General features: G+C 42.7%; 1 protein-coding gene across 1 annotated transcript in view; it reads right to left on the bottom strand.

Moving 5' to 3' along the window:
• Positions 1-18,259, bottom strand: part of LOC139298735 (regulating synaptic membrane exocytosis protein 2-like) — a 46,451-nt gene that overhangs the window by 19,391 nt on the left and 8,801 nt on the right. The window contains exons 7-18 of the mRNA XM_070921483.1: positions 13,898-13,962; positions 12,909-13,028; positions 12,723-12,822; positions 12,245-12,368; positions 11,738-11,784; positions 11,374-11,462; positions 11,237-11,272; positions 10,198-10,328; positions 9,472-9,643; positions 4,699-4,858; positions 4,145-4,168; positions 1,140-1,208 (exon numbers count right to left, since the gene is read on the bottom strand). Coding sequence (XP_070777584.1) covers positions 1,140-1,208; positions 4,145-4,168; positions 4,699-4,858; positions 9,472-9,643; positions 10,198-10,328; positions 11,237-11,272; positions 11,374-11,462; positions 11,738-11,784; positions 12,245-12,368; positions 12,723-12,822; positions 12,909-13,028; positions 13,898-13,962 — 1,137 coding nt within the window. The remainder of the gene's footprint in view (positions 1-1,139; positions 1,209-4,144; positions 4,169-4,698; positions 4,859-9,471; positions 9,644-10,197; positions 10,329-11,236; positions 11,273-11,373; positions 11,463-11,737; positions 11,785-12,244; positions 12,369-12,722; positions 12,823-12,908; positions 13,029-13,897; positions 13,963-18,259) is intronic.

Raw genomic sequence — 18,259 nt, 5'->3', positions numbered from 1 at the left:
GTCATGTTACATTATATAATAGTCTCCTGTGGTTCTGTGAGGAACATCGTAGTCATGTTATATTATATAAGAGTCTCCTGTGGTTCTGTGAGGAACATCGTAGTCATGTTACATTATATAAGACTCCTGTGGTTCTGTGGAGAACATCGTAGTCATGTTACATTATATAATAGTCTCCTGTGGTTCTGTGAGGAACATCGTAGTCATGTTACATTATATAATAGTATCCTGTGTTTCTGCGAGGAACACCGTAGTCATGTAACATTACATAAGAGTCTCCTGTGGTTCTGTGAGGAACATTGTAGTCATGTTATATTATATAAGAGTCTCCTGTGGTTCTGTGAGGAACATCGTAGTCATGTTACATTTTATAAGTCTCCTGTGGTTCTGGGAGGAACATCGTAGTCATGTTACATTATATAAAGGTCTCCTGTGTTTCTGGGAGGAACATCGTAGTCATGTTACATTATATAAGAGTCTCCTGTGGTTCTGAGAGGAACATCGTAGTCATGTTACTTTATATAAGAGTCTCCTGTGTTTCTGCGAGGAACATCGTAGTCATGTTACATTACATGAGTCTCCTGTGGTTTTGTGAGGAACATCGTAGTCATGTTACCTTATATAAGAGTCTCCTGTGTTTCTGGGAGGAACATCGTAGTCATGTTACATTATATAAAAGTCTCCTGTGTTTCTGGGAGGAACATCGTAATCATCTTACATTATATAAGAGTCTCCTGTGTTTCTGCAAGGAACATCATAGTCATGTTACATTATATAAGAGCCTCCTGTGTTTCTGCAAGGAACATCGTAGTCATGTTACATTACATGAGTCTCCTGTGTTTCTGGGAGGAACATCGTAGTCATCTTACATTATATAAGAGTCTCCTGTGTTTCTGCAAGGAACATCGTAGTCATGTTACATTATATAAGAGTCTCCTGTGTTTCTGCGAGGAACATCGTAGTCATGTTACATTATATAAGAGTCTCCTGTGTTTCTGAGAGGAACATCGTAGTCATGTTACATTATACAAGCGTCTCCTGTGGTTCTGCGAGGAACATTGTAGTCATGTTATGTCTTCTGGTCTGACCAGGCTTTAACACTGAGCTGCATGCGGTGCATGATGGGACATGGAGTTCACCTGATATCACCCCGATGCCGTCTTCACAGTCGTAATCTGAAAACTCACTGTCACTGATCCTCTGAGACCCTGCACAGAGAGAGGGAGGGAGAGAGAGAGACAGAGAGAGAGAGAGCGGGAGGGACGATGTTTAAGCCTGTAAGCAACTCCTCCTTAATCTTCTACAGTAAGGTCAACTAATCTGACACACACACACACACACACACACACAGTACAGGGAGATAAGAAACAACTTTACACATGAACATTAAAGGATAGCTTCATATTTTTCACTCAAACTCCCCTGAATTCTGAGATCATTGAGAACACAGATCGAGGACTACTGAAACCCACTTAACTGCCTCTAGAACCTTTTTAGAACTCCTGGAGTTGCTTAAAGTTTGTTGGAATGGCAATAAGCACCTTCAGAACCCCTGCCAGGATTCCTAGAACCCCTATTAGGACCACTGAGATCCTCTTGAGGAACCTCAAAATCCCATCAACCTCTCAAAGACTCCCGGGACAGCCTTGAAGACAACTGCAACCATGGATGCGGGAAGTGTGGATTCTGAGGGGGCTGCAGCATCCCACAGCAGGTCGGAGCTTTTCTATTGGTCGCGAACACATTGAGGTCTTCTGGAGAGTTTAGAGTTTCTCAAGTGAATCTCAGTAACCAAAGACATCAGAGCACTGACATCCTGTCAGAAAGACCATCATCGATCTAGTCAGCTACAGCATACAGTATCTGTAATTACAGCTAGAGTACATAATGTACGAGAGAGGGAGACAGAGAGAGAGAACTGACAGCAGTCATGCTTAAGGATAGCTTCTAAATGAAACAGTTGTTTTCTGTCCGAAAATTAGATAAACATTGAAAGGAAAAGGAAATTATAAAAAGAGTGACCACTATACACCAGGAGATAAATCGAGGAAATACAGTTGGAAGAGGACTTAAGAGACAAAGAGAGATCAGGACACACAAAGAAGAAACAAACGAGAAAAAATTAACAAAAAAAAGAAGAAGTTTATGGGAAGACTCAAAGTAAACTCTTACAGTAACAGCTAACACGCTAACAGTAGCTAAACTGCAGTTGGGCTGTGGTTGCTTAGCAACAACATCAGTAGCAGCAGTAGCAATAGAACAGGTTGAACGGCTGAATCATGTCTACATGCTCAGAAACAATCAAATGTCCCCCAGCTGTTAAAAGCAAAACAACGAGGGGTAAATATAAACAAAAAAACACTTTGGGACAGACCAGAAATACTGTTCCTTGACCACTACAAAGACGGTAAGACTTGCAATTTAATATTATGGACCGATGAACGTTACGTCTGGCTGAATGTCATTAGCTCCCATTACTCTGCGGTAAAGAGAACAGGTACTTGTAATGGATGTAAAGTGTACTTGATGACTCAGACGCCACCACAATAACAATAAACTATTAAAAAATTTAAAAAATGGAACCGCTGTGATAAAAGGTGACCTTGGACAGTTTGAGCTTGACTTCGCAGCTTTAAGTGCTGAGAAGGAGAAAGAGACTCTCACAAACACCCTAACAACACTGGGAGCCAAACCCCCCTGTTCTCTCCCTGCTCCAGACAGACTGACCATCCCCTGCCAGAGAACTCTGAGGCCCTGAACATCATGAGGGAACAGTTCTCCCAGGTGGAGGTAGAGCTGGTTCAGCTCAGGGAGCAGCTGGATCAAAAGCAGTCTGATTGTCGACACGGCGTAGCTTACCGGTAGCCTTCAGCTGCACTTTTCAACACACCCAGGGACACACAGGGAAGTGGTCACATAGTCCGAAAGTGTCCATCGCTAGCCTGCCAACGTGTCAAAAAAAGCCCGCCTTTTGTTAGGCTGCCCGTCCTTGCTTCACCCACCACGCCATTTACCCACTAACCATCCGTCCATTTCCTGGGAGCCTCCTGCCTCGTCTGGACCGGATCACAGGAGGTAACATTAATGCCAGACTTTCAGGGGCAAATAACAAAGCTGCAACTCTGATGAGAGTTGCAGGTTTCACTCTGTCTAAATTTGGGGAACTCTGCAGAGTAATTGTGGAAACCAAGAAAGTTTCGACTGAGCAGAGAACTTTTGAACAGGGCACTATATGTTGGATAATAAACATAAATGTTTAAATCAAAAATCAAATCGAATCGTGGAAATGGAAGATCGTGACAGCCCTACTACGGAGGAGGACCACAAGAATCACGGAAATAGTAATAAAGCATTTCATTAATTAATAACTATTTGTACAACAAAAATAGGCATTAATACATTTGTTTACAAATGAATGTATTAATCTATAAATAAACAAACTAAAAAACAAAGTATTCATTATTTGATATTTTAATGTGCAATAATAAGAGGAATTATAAAAATAATTTATAAAATATTAATCCATCATACATACATCAATACATTTATTAATTCACAAATTAATAATGGAATTTAAAATCTATTTGAGAATACAGTTTAAGAAGAGAAATAAAAAAAATTAAAAATACAAATTTTAATCAGGCATTTAAAAGGGCATATACCACAGCCCCCAGACCCAGACCCTCTCTCACACTACACCTGCTGAACTACAACACAGCCCCTTCCCTGAGGGCTCACCCCCTCTCACCAAGCCAGGCACAGCCCCGAGTTAGGGTTAGGGTCCCAGAACCTGTAAAATTCTACCAAGGAACCTCTCAAGGAGAACCACTTCATGTATACTGTATGTGGAACATTCTCAGAGAACCGAAAAACCCTCTTAAAGCCTCCTGAGACCCTTGAAGGACCCGATTTCTTCTAGTTTACAGGTTTGAACCAACTGAACCTGGAAAACTAAAATAGTCTAATTTATCTGAGACGTCACCTGACACCTGTGACTGACAGGGGGCGTGGCCTGATCTCAGATAATGTCATGTAAAAACAGATGTTTATTAAAACTGTCTACAGATGTTTTACATTTATCATCCTAAACAGTTTCTAAGATAAGTAGCAACACACACACACACACACATACAGCTGTTATTACCTGAGTTATAGTAAGGACCTTTGTCTGGCAAAGCATCATGGGAGAAAAGTAAAACGAAATCAACAACAGACAAAGAAGACAAAAGAAATTAAAAACAAAACAAGATGGTGGACTGGAAACAAACAAACAAACAAACAAACAAAGTGTATATCATTAGTGTGTATCATCAGTGTGTGTTCAGTGTGTGTGTTCAGTGTGTATCATTAGTGTGTATCATCAGTGTGTGCTCAGTGAGTATCATCAGTGTGTGTGTTCAGTGTGTGTGTTCAGTGTGTATCATCAGTGTGTGTTCAGTGTGTGTGTTCAGTGTGTATCATTAGTGTGTATCATCAGTGTGTGTTCAGTGAGTATCATCAGTGTGTGTTCAGTGTGTGTTCAGTGTGTATCATTAGTGTGTATCATCAGTGTGTGTTCAGTGAGTATCATCAGTGTGTATCATCAGTGTGTGTTCAGTGTGTGTGTTCAGTGTGTGTGTTCAGTGTGTATCATTAGTGTGTATCATCAGTGTGTGTTCAGTGAGTATCATCAGTGTGTGTTCAGTGTGTGTGTCTCACTCTGCAGCCTCCTGCTGCTCACTGTGTCTTCAGCCTGCAGTCCTCTCCTCTGCAGGTAGGGGGAGGCGTTGGGCAGCGGCAGAGAGGAGACGTCATGAAGCTGCAGTTTGTACCAGTGAGGCTGATCGTCCAACAGGGCCGAGTCCAGCTCTATGAGGACCTGAACACAGACAGGCAGGTAGGCAGGCAGACAGACAGACAGAAGGATGGACACACAGCTGAGCAGACGGTCATGTCACTCATAATCGTGCTACATTAGCTAGCTAGCTAACCACGTAGCTACTTTCATACCTTGTTATGTGAGCGGAAGCTAATGTGTTAGCGCCTTAGCCCGTTCTGCCTTTACATTAATAGGAGTGTAATGGTAACGCTACAGACTGTTCAGGACTTGTAGTTTGATACGCCCTCCTGACCGAACAGGTCCAGGAATACATTTAAATCGAGGCGCTGTTCATCTGGTGACTCGGCAGCAGCGAACCATGACTCAATGACCATTTGACATGAACAGAAATATTGATGAAGATGACGTGTTTTATCAGCAGGAAAAACACCTTTCTGATTGGATTTCAATCCATTAGCTTCACAGAGTAGAGGTGGTTTAGCAGAGAGACTTCACTCATTATGTCAAGTTTCAAGATAAATGTACACTATATTGCCAAAAGTATTCACTCACCCATCCAAATAATTGAAATCAATCACTTCCATGGCCACAGGTGTATAAAATCATGCACCAAGGCATGCAGACTGTTTCTACAAACATTTGTGAAAGAATGGGTCGCTCTCAGGAGCTCAGTGAATTCCAGCGTGGTACTGTGATAGGATGCCACCTGTGCAACAAGTCCAGTCGTGAAATTTCCTCGCTCCTAAATATTCCACAGTCAACTGTCAGTGGTATTATAACAAAGTGGAAGCGATTGGGAACGACAGCAACTCAGCCACGAAGTGGTAGGCCACGTAAAATGACGGAGCGGGGTCAGCGGATGCTGAGGCGCATAGTGCGCAGAGGTCGCCAACTTTCTGCAGAGTCAATCGCTACAGACCTGCAAACTTCATGTGGCCTTCAGATTAGTTCAAGAACATTGTGTAGAGAGCTTCATGGAATGGGTTTCCATGGCCGAGCAGCTGCATCCAAGCCATACATCACCAAGTGCAATGCAAAGTGTCGGATGCAGTGGTGTAAAGCACGCCGCCACTGGACTCTAGAGCAATGGAGACGCGTTCTCTGGAGTGACAAATCGCACTTCACCACCTGGCGATCTGATGGACAAGTCTGGGTTTGGCGGTTACCAGGAGAACGGTACTTGTCTGACTGCATTGTGCCAAGTGTAAAGTTTGGTGGAGGGGGGATTATGGTGTGGGGTTGTTTTTCAGGAGCTGGGCTTGGCCCCTTAGTTCCAGTGAAAGGAACTCTGAATGCTTCAGCATACCAAGAGATTTTGGACAATGCCATGCTCCCAACTTTGAGGGAACAGTTTGGGGATGGCCCCTTCCTGTACCAACATGACTGTGCACCAGTGCACAAAGCAAGGTCCACAAAGACATGGATGAGAGAGTTTGGTGTGGATGAACTTGACTGGCCTGCACAGAGTCCTGACCTCAACCCGATAGAACACCTTTGGGATGAATTAGAGCGGAGACTGAGAGCCAGGCCTTCTCGTCCAACATCAGTGTGTGACCTCACAAATGCGCTTCTGGAAGAATGGTCAAAAATTCCCATAAACACAAAGATCAGCTAACTTTCACTTTCTTCACGACCCTGCTGATTGCCTCCTGTGGGCCAAATTCTACGAGTCAACACCGCAGTGGGCTGAGCTGGAGTGGCGAATTTCAACCTTGCACCAGATCAAGGAAGATGAGCAGAACATTGACTCGATGGTTGTCTTAGGAACATCCAGGCTGGCTGAAAATAATATTACTCTCCCCTGGTTTGGCAGTACCACCATCGCAGAGACAGAACTAGTGAAAGCTCCAGCTGCATCTGCATTGTTACATACATCATTGTGCACGTTGGGTCGATGACACCAGGAGTTTGAAATGTTAAAGAAGGATTTCAGACATCTCCTGGCTACTCTCCAGTCACAGGCAAAAGGATCCTGATTTCTGGTCCTATTCCAACTTTTGGACTTGGCTACAGCCGCTTCACCAGGCTTCTCTCTCTCCACAACTGGCTCAAGGCAGAGTGCACAACCCTTGGAATCCACTTCATTGATCATTTTGGCCTCTTCTGGAACCGTACTGAATACTATAAGAACCACACTGGTGCACACTTTCTCTATGCAAACATGGACTTTGCTATCCGTCACATTATCATAGTTGACTGGCTGAAAGGCCATGTCTCCACAAGCTAATCACATCACCCATGCCAATAGAACAAAGTCAACTGAATCAGTTACCTTGTGTGGTTACTACAGGAGGCCTGGACTTCTTAAAAAATACTCCCTAAACTCTGCCAGTTGGGCTGTTTCTAATTTCATACCAGTTCTGCCAACAGGCAACACGTGAAATCCTCTAACCATCAGTTAAATTGTACTACTCGTGGTATAATTGCAAGTAATCTGATTTCCATCCCATTAAATGTCCCACGTCCTGCACCAAGAACGACAGGACAGGAAAAAATAGATATGGCACTTTCCAATATTCAATCCCTAAGCAACAAACTCTTATCTGAACAAAAGCTTGACTGCATGTTTTTAACAGAAACCTTGTTAAATAGCCATGGACCTGCTGTTCTTATTGAGACGTCCCCTCCATGGTATAGTTCTGAGCACGCTATGAGGAATGGTAAAAAGGTAAAAAAGTCTAGGGTGTTTGCTGACACCCTAGACTGTAGAAATATCCTTACTGGTGATGTTTGCTCCTTTGAACATTATGCTATAAATCTCACCCCCCTGTGTTGCTTGTTCTAACAATATATAAACGCCCCAAACAGTGTCCTAAGACATATATTCAGCGAAATATTGTCTCTTGTCAGTACACATTATGACAACATTATGGTCATAGGTGATTTTAATCTATGTAAGAAGATTAATTCTAAAAAGAAACCACTGTGGAGAACTGGGGATATTATTGATTTAAAGAAAAACTGGATAAAAACTAAGCTGCAAGTCCATTATGACATTTTTAAAGAACACCTCACTATCTTCAACAAAGCAAAAATGCAAGACAAGCTCATTTCTCACAGCTCATTTCTAAAAATCATAATAACCCCAGAATGCTTTTCTCAACTATTGCCAGCCTCATAAATCCAGCTCCAAAAGGCTACTCCTCATCACCTCAGCATCAAAATGTGAAGAGTTTGCAGCATTTTTTAGGGACAAGATAACAAAAATCAGGTTGGATGTAAACCATGCTGTACAGAATGTGTGTGAGCTGCAGTCTTTGGACGCTTTCCCTCTGCCGAAGACTGCTATCAATGGTTTTGCTGCTGTTGATAAATTCTACTGTGCTACACTGGTCTCTCTGTTCTACCATGTTTCTTATTTCCTATATTATTATTTCTGTATTTACTTTCATTGTATTGTATTTCATTGTACTGTTCAGCACCTTGTATTGCAATTCTGCACGAAAGATGCTGTATAAATAAAGTTTGATTTGACTTGATATTAAAACAACTTCATAGGAGAAGTTACAACAACTGCTGAACATTAATAAACACTTAAACACGTCCTTATATCTGCTAACAGCTACATTATAATTTCAGCCGTTTATCATTATTACATGTTTATATACTGATTATAGATGATCAACTGGGAGATTACTATAAAGTGCACATGCATCTATTCAATTCAATTTCAATTCAATTTTATTATATATATGTATATATATATATATATATATAGCACCAAATCACAACAAAAGTCATCTCATGACACTTTACATATAGAGCAGGTCTAGGCTGACTCTTTATAATATAATAAAGAGTATAATCTATGGAATCACACACTGTAGCTCCTGATTGGTCCAACAGTTTCCTCCACCAGCCAATAATCTCTGTGCTTCAGATGTTGATTTATCTGTTTGAACTGTTGAAATAATAAGCAGTGTCTTGTATTTTAGTAACATTGTTTCTCTCCCTGTGATGTTATCTGACGAAAACTGAACTAAATTCATCAACAATCCCACTGAAATCAGACAAGAAGCAAAACAGCTGGAACAAACTGTGACCATATGCCGGCAGCTCGCTGTTTACAAAAAGCTGATGTCTGCAGTTTGTGGTCCGTCAGTGAGAATGAGTGCAGCTGTCAGCTGCAGATGTTCAGATTGATACAACTCTTGTGTCAGTAAACATGAAGAGGATTTCCCAACATGTTGATCTAATAACTAAGTTTATCTGCTGGTCTAAAGTTCAACCTTAGACACTGAACAGGTGAGTTTACAGCTTTACGGGTGGCTCTAATTATATGAGTGAGTGTATTGAGGACAGTGTGTTACTGATTCAAGACAACTTTAGTGTTATTGAGAGTTCCTGTGTCGATATCTAAGACAAAATGAAAACAGGTAAACAACACCTGTAACCATGGTAACTGTAGACAATAAAGATGGCAGCAGCTGTGGTCTAAAAATGTATGACAAAAGTGAGACTTCAATTAAACTCACAAAAACTTTCATCAAACAACTAAAATGTGACTAAAACTAATAAACGTTTTTGTCAAAAGACTAAAGCTAGTGATCTTCTAGAGATCGGAACTTAGATCTTCAGTGGAATGTTTCTTTGAGATGACTACATCTGAAACATGAGGTTCTATGTTTTCTGTGTTCTCCGTGTGTTCTGACCTCTCCCAGGAACTGGCTCTCCTCCTCTCGGACTCGAGCCTGATCCCAGACGGTCAGCTCCAATATCCGTTCTCTGAACTCCCGTCGATGGACCGGAGAGTACATGAAGGTCTGGTTCCACCGAGGTTCCACAGTCTTCTTCACCGTCTTTGTCCTCCGCTTACTCTTATCACTGTGAGGAGAGGAGACAATCAACAGCCAATCACAGAGCGGGACACACAATTGGTCAAACAGAACCAGACCAGAGGTTCTACAGGTTCTACAGCAGAACCACATCAGAATCAGAATCAGAAATACTTTATTGATCCCCAGGGGGAAATTTTATAGTACTGGTGCTCCAATTCAAGATTACAAAGCAGCATAAATTTAGAAATAAAAGTATGTACAAAATATAAAAATAAGAAATAGAAAATAAAAATATACACATTTACAATATCTAAGTGAAAAATAAAAGTGAAAAATATGTACAGCAGCAATGTATATGTATGTCGTTCAGCTTGGACAGCATCCTCCTCTCTGACACCACTGTCAGAGAGTCCAGCTCCACCCCCACAATGTCACTGGCCTTGCGGATCAGTTTATTGAGTCTGTTGGAGTCCGCCACCCTCATGGATTAGAAAACACAGACGAGGAACCAAAGAACACTGGGAATAATATCTTAGATACGTCATGTCACATATACCTGAACTAACGTGTTCTAATCATCACCTGACATCTTTTTTTTACCTTCTGTCTGGCAAGAAGTAGATCTTGACATAGGGGTTCCTCGGTCGGCCATCATCTCGGACAGGAAGTTCTTTGGCTCCAAGAACGGTGGCGATCAGCTGATGACCGACTTTATCATACCACAGCTTCACCTGTAAAAAAATCAGGTTTAAAGGCTGTAGAGGAACCCTGGAGAACAACAGAGGGAGCATACAGCCTACAGAACAGCAGAGGAACCCCCAACAACAGGAGGAGAACCCTGTGGAACAGTGAGGATTTACAGCAGCTCCCCACAGTCCAGAAGCAGTATCCACTACTAGAGTATAATAGAACAAAGTAGAACCATGTATAATAGTAGCAGAACACTCAGGAATAGAACAATCATTGAGAGCAGTCGCCGCACCCTGTAGAACATCAACAGAACCCCAAAAAACACAGAAACAACCTTATAAAACACCAGACAAACCCCATAAAACACATAAAGCCCTGTAAAGCCCTGTAAAACAGTGGCAGAACCCTCAACAACAGCAGAGGAACCCTAAAGAATAGTAGAAGAACCACATAGAAGAATAGTTGTGGACAATAGAACAGAAGCTAAATCCTAAGCAGCACTAGCAGAACCATTTAGAACACGAGATGAATCATTTAGAACAGTGACTGAGATCGATGGAACACCACAAGAAGCCCACAGAACTGAAGTAGAATCCCAAAGGTAGAGGCAGAAACCCTGACAACAACACAGGAGCCCTACAGAACACAAGAAGAACCAAAGAGAACACATGGGAAACCCAACAGAGCAGCTGAGCTCTGTGGAACAGTCTATTCAACAGTGACAGAACCCTGGAGAAAAAAAGATTCCTACTTCTACTCCACTACATTTATCTGACAGCTGTAGCCTAGTTACTTTACTGGTTACCTGGTAACCAGACGTTATGTCACTAGTTACTTGGTAACCAGTTGGTGGGCGGGACGTGGAGTGAACTAACTAACTAAAACTACAGACAGAGAGAACAAAGGTGGAACAGACGGATGTCTCGCTCCTCTCTACATCTACAGTTACCTGAATTCTGGGAACCAGAGGACGCCTGTTCACTGTCTGAAACACACACACATCACCATGGAAACAGCTGTTAACTGAGAGCTGATTGGCTGTGGGGTGTGTCGTGTGGCAGAGCGGTGCATGTTGGGTAAACTTACAGAGACCTGTCCGGACAGAACACTGGGGCTCATGGGAGACGTGACGGAGATGGATGGACCAACTTTCTGAGAGTCAAAGGAACTGGAACCTGAACACAAAACGTAGAGTAGACGTGATGAAGTGCACAAAACAGGAAGCTGGTATATTCGTACTGTCAGTGTGGATGTTTGTATGTTTTAATGAACTGTCAGATAGTCCAGAGACAATTTTCCCCCTTTGTGGACAATAAAGTTGTATTTTATTATCTAGACAGATACAACAAACTGCTGGCCACAGACATGTGAAAGCGCCCAAGGCCTCCTTCATAGCAGCACGACACCCAAACCGTCTCTTTGTGGGGGTTTTGTTGTGTAATAAACTCACTGGAGTCCAGCTGGATGTGGGAGCTGTCTGCTGCTCTGGAAACATCTCTGAGGAACAAAAATCACAAACAACAATCTGTTAACAGAACATTCTAACAGAACAGAACTTCATGTTCTCTGTGGCTCAAATGGCACGTGACCAAAATCATGTAGTTTGTGTTGTTTAAACAAGTAAAACAGAGAAAACACAACTATTTACATGCGAGACAACACAAAATGTAATAATTTGAATATACTTGATACAATAAACTGACACACCCCCTACTGGCATCAATAACACTAGAAGTAAACAGATGTAAAGTTGTTTCAGTTTCTGATTAAAACCATATTTTATAGAATTTACTCTCCTGTCCTTTCAGTGAGAATCTTAATAGTATTTATTATTTATTTCTCTAAAGTGCATCAGTGCTTCTCTCATCCAGTTTGTACGGGTCAGGCTGTTGCAGACTGCTGTTACTGATGCCTCCACTTCAATGGCACCTTCGACCTCCTGTGACCTTTGACCTACCCGATTGGTCGGGACACCACAAGCTCCACCTGTGGTTCTGGTTTGGACTCCAGGATGATATTGTAAACTTCATTAAACGAGGCTCCCTGAAGAACCCGACCGTTCCACTCTAGAACCTGATCACCTGAGAAAGAGGAAACAAAAAAAGAGATGTGCCTGTGATGTAGCTGGTTGCAGCTGCAGCTGTGTTGAACTTCTTCTTCTTTGTCTAATATTATACTTTGCTCTTCAGTTATAAAATATGCCGCTCTGCTGCCAGTAGACGTGTCCGTGTTTGTGATTGGTCAGATGCTGCAAACCCCACCCCTCTTACGTGAACACACTCATGGCTAGATTGTGACACCCTCGTTTGATTTACCGAGTTGATAACCAGGGTCATGTGAGCGCTCAGCTGTTAGTGAGGTCAGATGAGGAGATGTCCTGCTGTGTTGAACCTGCTTCAGAGTTCAGGCCTCTGGTCTCCGGTGAGTGTGTTTACCTGGTCTCAGGTGTCCCACAGTGTCAGCCAGACTTCCTCTCTTCACCTTTGTGATGAATGCACAAAGACGACCGGACTCCGTCATCTTCCCCCCGACCACCTGAAGACACACTGCCCATGAGCAAGGCACTAAACTGCACACAGACTGAGGTTAATGTCACAAACAGGAGAAGAAGAGTGCTTCACCTTGAGTCCCAGCAGCGCTCCTGTATCTGCGGGAACCGTCCCATCCTTCATCCTCTTATTCAGCAGAATTCGACCAATCAGACGTTCTCCATCCTTGGATGGCTGCCATGTGACTGGTTGCTGACAAGTCACAGTGGTAAAAACACACGCGGTCACTTAGCAACAGCAACAACAAACAGTTCAGTCCAATCAGCAGATTTACTGAAAACAATCTTGACCTGCTTTCATGGGTTAGACACCAACTTTCAGTTTGGTCACACTGTAACTGAGTACTTCAACTGCTTTCACCCATTACACGTCAAGTGATACTGAACTGATTAATTCTTCAACTGACATTTTAACTGCTTTCACATCAAGTATTTATAGCACAGACACTTAAGCTATCTCTGGCACTTTGTGAAATGTACAGTTCAGCTGAAAGTGATAATTGAAATGATTTTTAGATTTTACATTTCATTGATCGTTCAAACATTTCAGCTGCTTTCACCTCTTACTCTTCTGCTGATCGCTACCTACAGGGCTTAAAATAGAAAACGGAATTTTAAATGGTTTTAGCAATTACACTTCAACTGATTTTAACTATTTCTGGCTCACAATCAACATTTAAACACATTTTACCCATTTACAGTAACTACGCCTGACATTTACAGTGAGTCTGAAAATGTAACCATAGATACAGAGATGATAATATCGGCCTGAAGATGTATCTGTCAGGTTTTAGAGGAAACCAGAGTGACGTCACACTGGTGAAAGAGAACGTGGAACAAGGAGGAACCAGAACAAAAGACAGCAGGAGGAGAAACCAGACCGGAGAACCCAACAGAGAAGAAGAAGAGAGCAAGAGAGAAATTGGAGTACTGGAGAAGAAAAAGAAGAAGAAAGGAAGAGGACATGAGAAGAACAGGAACAACACAGGAACAGGAGCCTGGAGGGAATATGAACAGGAAAGGGAGAGGGGTAGACAGGTGGGGGACGTGGCTCAGTCCTACCATAGACATGGGCGCAGGCTCGCCGTGCCAGGAACCATGATCCCACCATTGGCTGTCCATGTCTCCTAGCAACCGGACATCCAGGAGGAGAGAGAAGAGGTCGGAGGTCAAACATTCATTAACTGAACCAACTGCTTCTTGTGTTTACAGTCATTCTTTGATTTGATTTGATTTGATTGATTTATGCTTCTACAGAACAAAACATGTTAAAGTAAGAACATTTGTTTTCTACATGGTCACAAACAGGTATCATGAAATTCACTCAGTTCAATTAGTAGATTTGTTTTCCTACAAAATGCAGAATTTAAACATATCTTCAGGACTTTGTGTGAAAGACAATTGACCAAGAATTATTAAAATATTCATTCCACACAGAGCTGACTGTACCAGATCAGTTTCAACACAAACAGAACAGAAAAGTCTTTTCACTTCATTCCAACCTGATACTCAACATTTCACACATTGTGCAAAATATTTAAATTCATTTTAAATAATCAGATTAAATTGATACATCAACCAGTCCTAACCAAAACTCCATCAGTGCAAAATAAATCACAAAATAAATATCCACATCAAACCAAAATACAACAAATACAGATTGAGCTCCTGTGCAGGCAGCGGCCTCACACTTCATGACCGCCATGAGACACACTCAGGACTGAAGGAGTCCTCAAACAGAATCAATGATCATACAAGACGCTTTCTGACAGCAGAATCTAAATGTTAAAACGTTTCTGGATTACTGAGTGCTGATAGACACTGTTGTCCCACAATGTAACACTCAACAGAAATGGAGGAACATTTACTGATAAAGCACGTCAGGTATCATCTACTGATAGAACCAAACAGAACATTAATGTTCTAATGATATAGTTCACTATCAACATCAGCACATAATGGCCTGTTTCATTGTTGCTATTATTATTTACTGACACTGAAGGTTCTGAACCTTGGGGGGGGTCTGAACTTTCAGGGGGGCTCTGAACCTTGAGGAGGGGGTCTGAATCTTACACCACCATACAGTCTCAACATGCCGCCTCTAATCCGTCTTTACACACACAACTCCACAAGCAGCTTTAAACACACACACACACACACACACACACACACACACACACACTGCTGTACTCACAGGTCTGTCTGAACGCCATGAAGAAGGAGGAGGAGGAGGCGGTTTCAGTAGAGGAAGAGGTGGAGGATGAAGAGGAGGAGGTGAACCTGCAGTTCCTCTCTCCTCCTCCTCACTGTGTCTGTGCGTGCTGTTTGCCCTGAGCTCTGCCTGCAGGCTACAGAGCCGTTCATACCTGTCTGTAATAAGATTAACTGAGTGTGAACACTGAGCCCATCTTTCTGTTTGTCTATGATTTCATTGTTAGCTTAGTCGAAGATAGCGTCCTTCTCACTGCAGACTTAGCTGATAGTTTGTTGTTAGCCTGTCATTAGATTGTTGTTAGCCTGAACTGTGGCTTGGTATGGAAGTAGTTTGGAGGTCTAACAGTGATCTGGTTGGTCAAACAGTAAACTGGATGCTGGTGGAGGTTGGAGGCAGAGTTGTTGGCAACATTGCAGCCTTGAAGCCGCCCCTCTCCTCCCACCTTTCCACCAGATCAGAAAGAAATCCAGCAGATCAGAAAGAAATCTAGCAGATCACCAAGAAATCCAGCAGTTGACGTGATGTTCACCAGCCCTCTCTGTCAGGTGTGCAGACATGTTGTTGTCTGGTTGATCAACAGTTGTGTTGCCTCCCGCAGTCTCTGTTTCTATTCTTGTATCTCCACAGTGACTCCTGAGACAGGCTGGGTAATCCACACTCTCCTCTTTTAATCCAATTGAACAACAGTGGAGGCTGTGATTCAGTGACCCGACAGCACCAGAGCAGCCAGAAGGTGGTGTTCTGCTCTAAACTGGATCTGATTATTAGACGGGCTCTCCTGGATCCTCCAGAGTTCTCCAGGCCTGGGACAGTCAGGTTTGAGGGTCTGTTGAACGTTCTCTCTTGGTTCTTGTTTCTCTCCGAGTGTCTTCAGGACGGCAGCAGCAGAGACTCTGAGCTGCTCCGTCACCTGTAGACCTGAGAGGAGGAGCCAAGAACCCTCTGAGCCAATCAGAGCTCATAATCTCTGACCAGGTGACTTCTGGCCCAATGACATGGAGCCAGAAGATTAACTCGTCAACATGACACCTGATTTCCTGAGACGACCTGCAGCAACTGCAAAACGCTCAGCAACTGCAACACATTCAGTAACACGTTCAGCAACTGCAACACATTCAGCAACTGCAACACATTCAGTAACACATTCAGCAACTGCAAAACGTTCAGCAACTGCAACACATTCAGTAACACGTTTTCAGCAACTGCAACACATTCAGCAACTGCAACACATTCAGCAACTGCAAAACGTTCAGCAACTGCAACACATTCAGCAACTGTAACACATTCAGTAACACGTTTTCAGCAACTGCAACACATTCAGCAACTGCAACACGTCCAGCAACACGTTCAGCAACTGCAACACGTTCAGCAACTGCAACACATTCAGCAACTGCAAAACGTTCAGCAACTGCAGCACATTCAGCAACTGCTACACATTCAGCAACTGCAACACGTTCAGCAACTGCAACATGTTCAGCAACACAGAGAGACAACAGGAGGAGAACCCTGTGGAACAGTGAAAACAGAGGATCTAGCAGAGGAAACCCACAGAACAGAAGAAGTACTCATTACACAATAGAACCCTACAGAACAGTGACAGAATCCTCAGGAATAGAACAATGCTACGGAGCAGTAGCTGCACTCTGTAGAACATCTGCAGAACCCAGAGGAACACAGGAAGAACCCTATTGGACACCAGTTGAATGAGCATCACAATTCTATGATTTTATTAGAAAGCCATATTTGGAACTGAAATAAAACCCCAAAGACTAAAGAAGCCTTATATAACAGAAGAAGAGTCATAGAGAGCACATGTGGAACCCTATAGAGTGGCAGAGCTCTGTGGAACAAAAATAGAATCCTACTGAATACTGACAGAGCCAAAGGAACCCTTAAATCACCATTAGAACCATACAGGACATGAAACATGGAACCCTGCAGAACTATAGAGGAGCCCTATAAAAGCAGAGCCCAACAGAATATAACCTATTTCAGAATTTTGTTCTCTGTAGGTGAAGTTCCACCCACAGAGGTCAGAGCTGTCAGTGTGTTTGGTTCTCAGAGTGTTCTAGTAGGAACCCTCTGGTGGCTGTTAGAGGAAGTGCAGGGTAAACCTGCTCAGACTGAGTGTTCAGCTGTAAGAAGATTATCATGCTGAGCTAATTAGTCAGAGAGAGAGAGAACACAAACTTAATGTCTCTGCTGTCACTCTCCTCTTCCTGTTTACTCTCAAACACCTATGATTAAACTCTTTGAACTTAGAACCTTAAGAACATTTCATATTCAATTTAATGTGAAGCCACTTTTGGATGTATCAATAGACTTTGTGCACTAGGGGACAGAAAATATCCAAATAGCTGCCTTATGTTATGTTATATAAAAATAAAGTCTAAGGGGACTTTCACAACTGGGACCCAGGCCAAGTACACTTGACCCCAAAGTCCAGTTAGTTTGATCAGTGTGAACACTGTGTACAGAAATACAACCCTTTTGCGCCTGGCACCGTACTTTGCGCCCAGATTATGCGCCGTTTAACTAGCAAAAGGGGACACACTATGCGCTATAGGCCATTTAAATAGGACCCGTATAACAGTCGGGGCTCTGACGACAGAAGGTGTATGTTTGACAGATTAGGCGTTTTTGGACCAAACTGTTCTGGGGACTCTCTGAGAGGAACTGCCCACTGGTGGGCTCCCCCGAGGACTACATACCTTCAAGTGTGAACACAGTAAGAAGGGGCGGGGTCCTCCAACTGGTCTTTGAACTATGAAAAACTTATAAAGAACTCTGAGATATGAAGAATAATGAACCTCCAGGACTTGAGCATGGAGGTCTTGAGTTTTAATCACTAAAGAAGGCCAGTGGGTTATGGTCAAAAGCTCCAGAAAAAAGCCAGAAAGTGAGCCCTGAGTTTTTTGGTACCAACAACATGCAGACGACTATATAAAAGACTTGGCCAAACGTATGTGGACAGCCCTGAACCCCACCTAGCCTCTTTTACACAGCTATTAGCATGTAACCAACCAGCCTCATCTAGCCAGCAGTTAGCCCAAGCCTCATTTACACATCTGTTAACATGTAAATAAATGTAAACAGCTGCATTTATATAGCACTTTTATCCAAAGCCTTATTTATACATTTTTACATCTCCATCCTTTCAGTGTTCTAGGTAGTTTTTATGAAGGTTCTACATGACATATCTTCAAATT

Source organism: Enoplosus armatus, chromosome 16, assembly GCF_043641665.1.
Source record: "Enoplosus armatus isolate fEnoArm2 chromosome 16, fEnoArm2.hap1, whole genome shotgun sequence".
In the NCBI taxonomy this organism is placed as follows: Eukaryota; Metazoa; Chordata; class Actinopteri; order Centrarchiformes; family Enoplosidae; genus Enoplosus; species Enoplosus armatus.
Note: the sequence above shows the minus strand (reverse complement) of the source record. Positions and strands in the feature narration are given on the sequence as shown.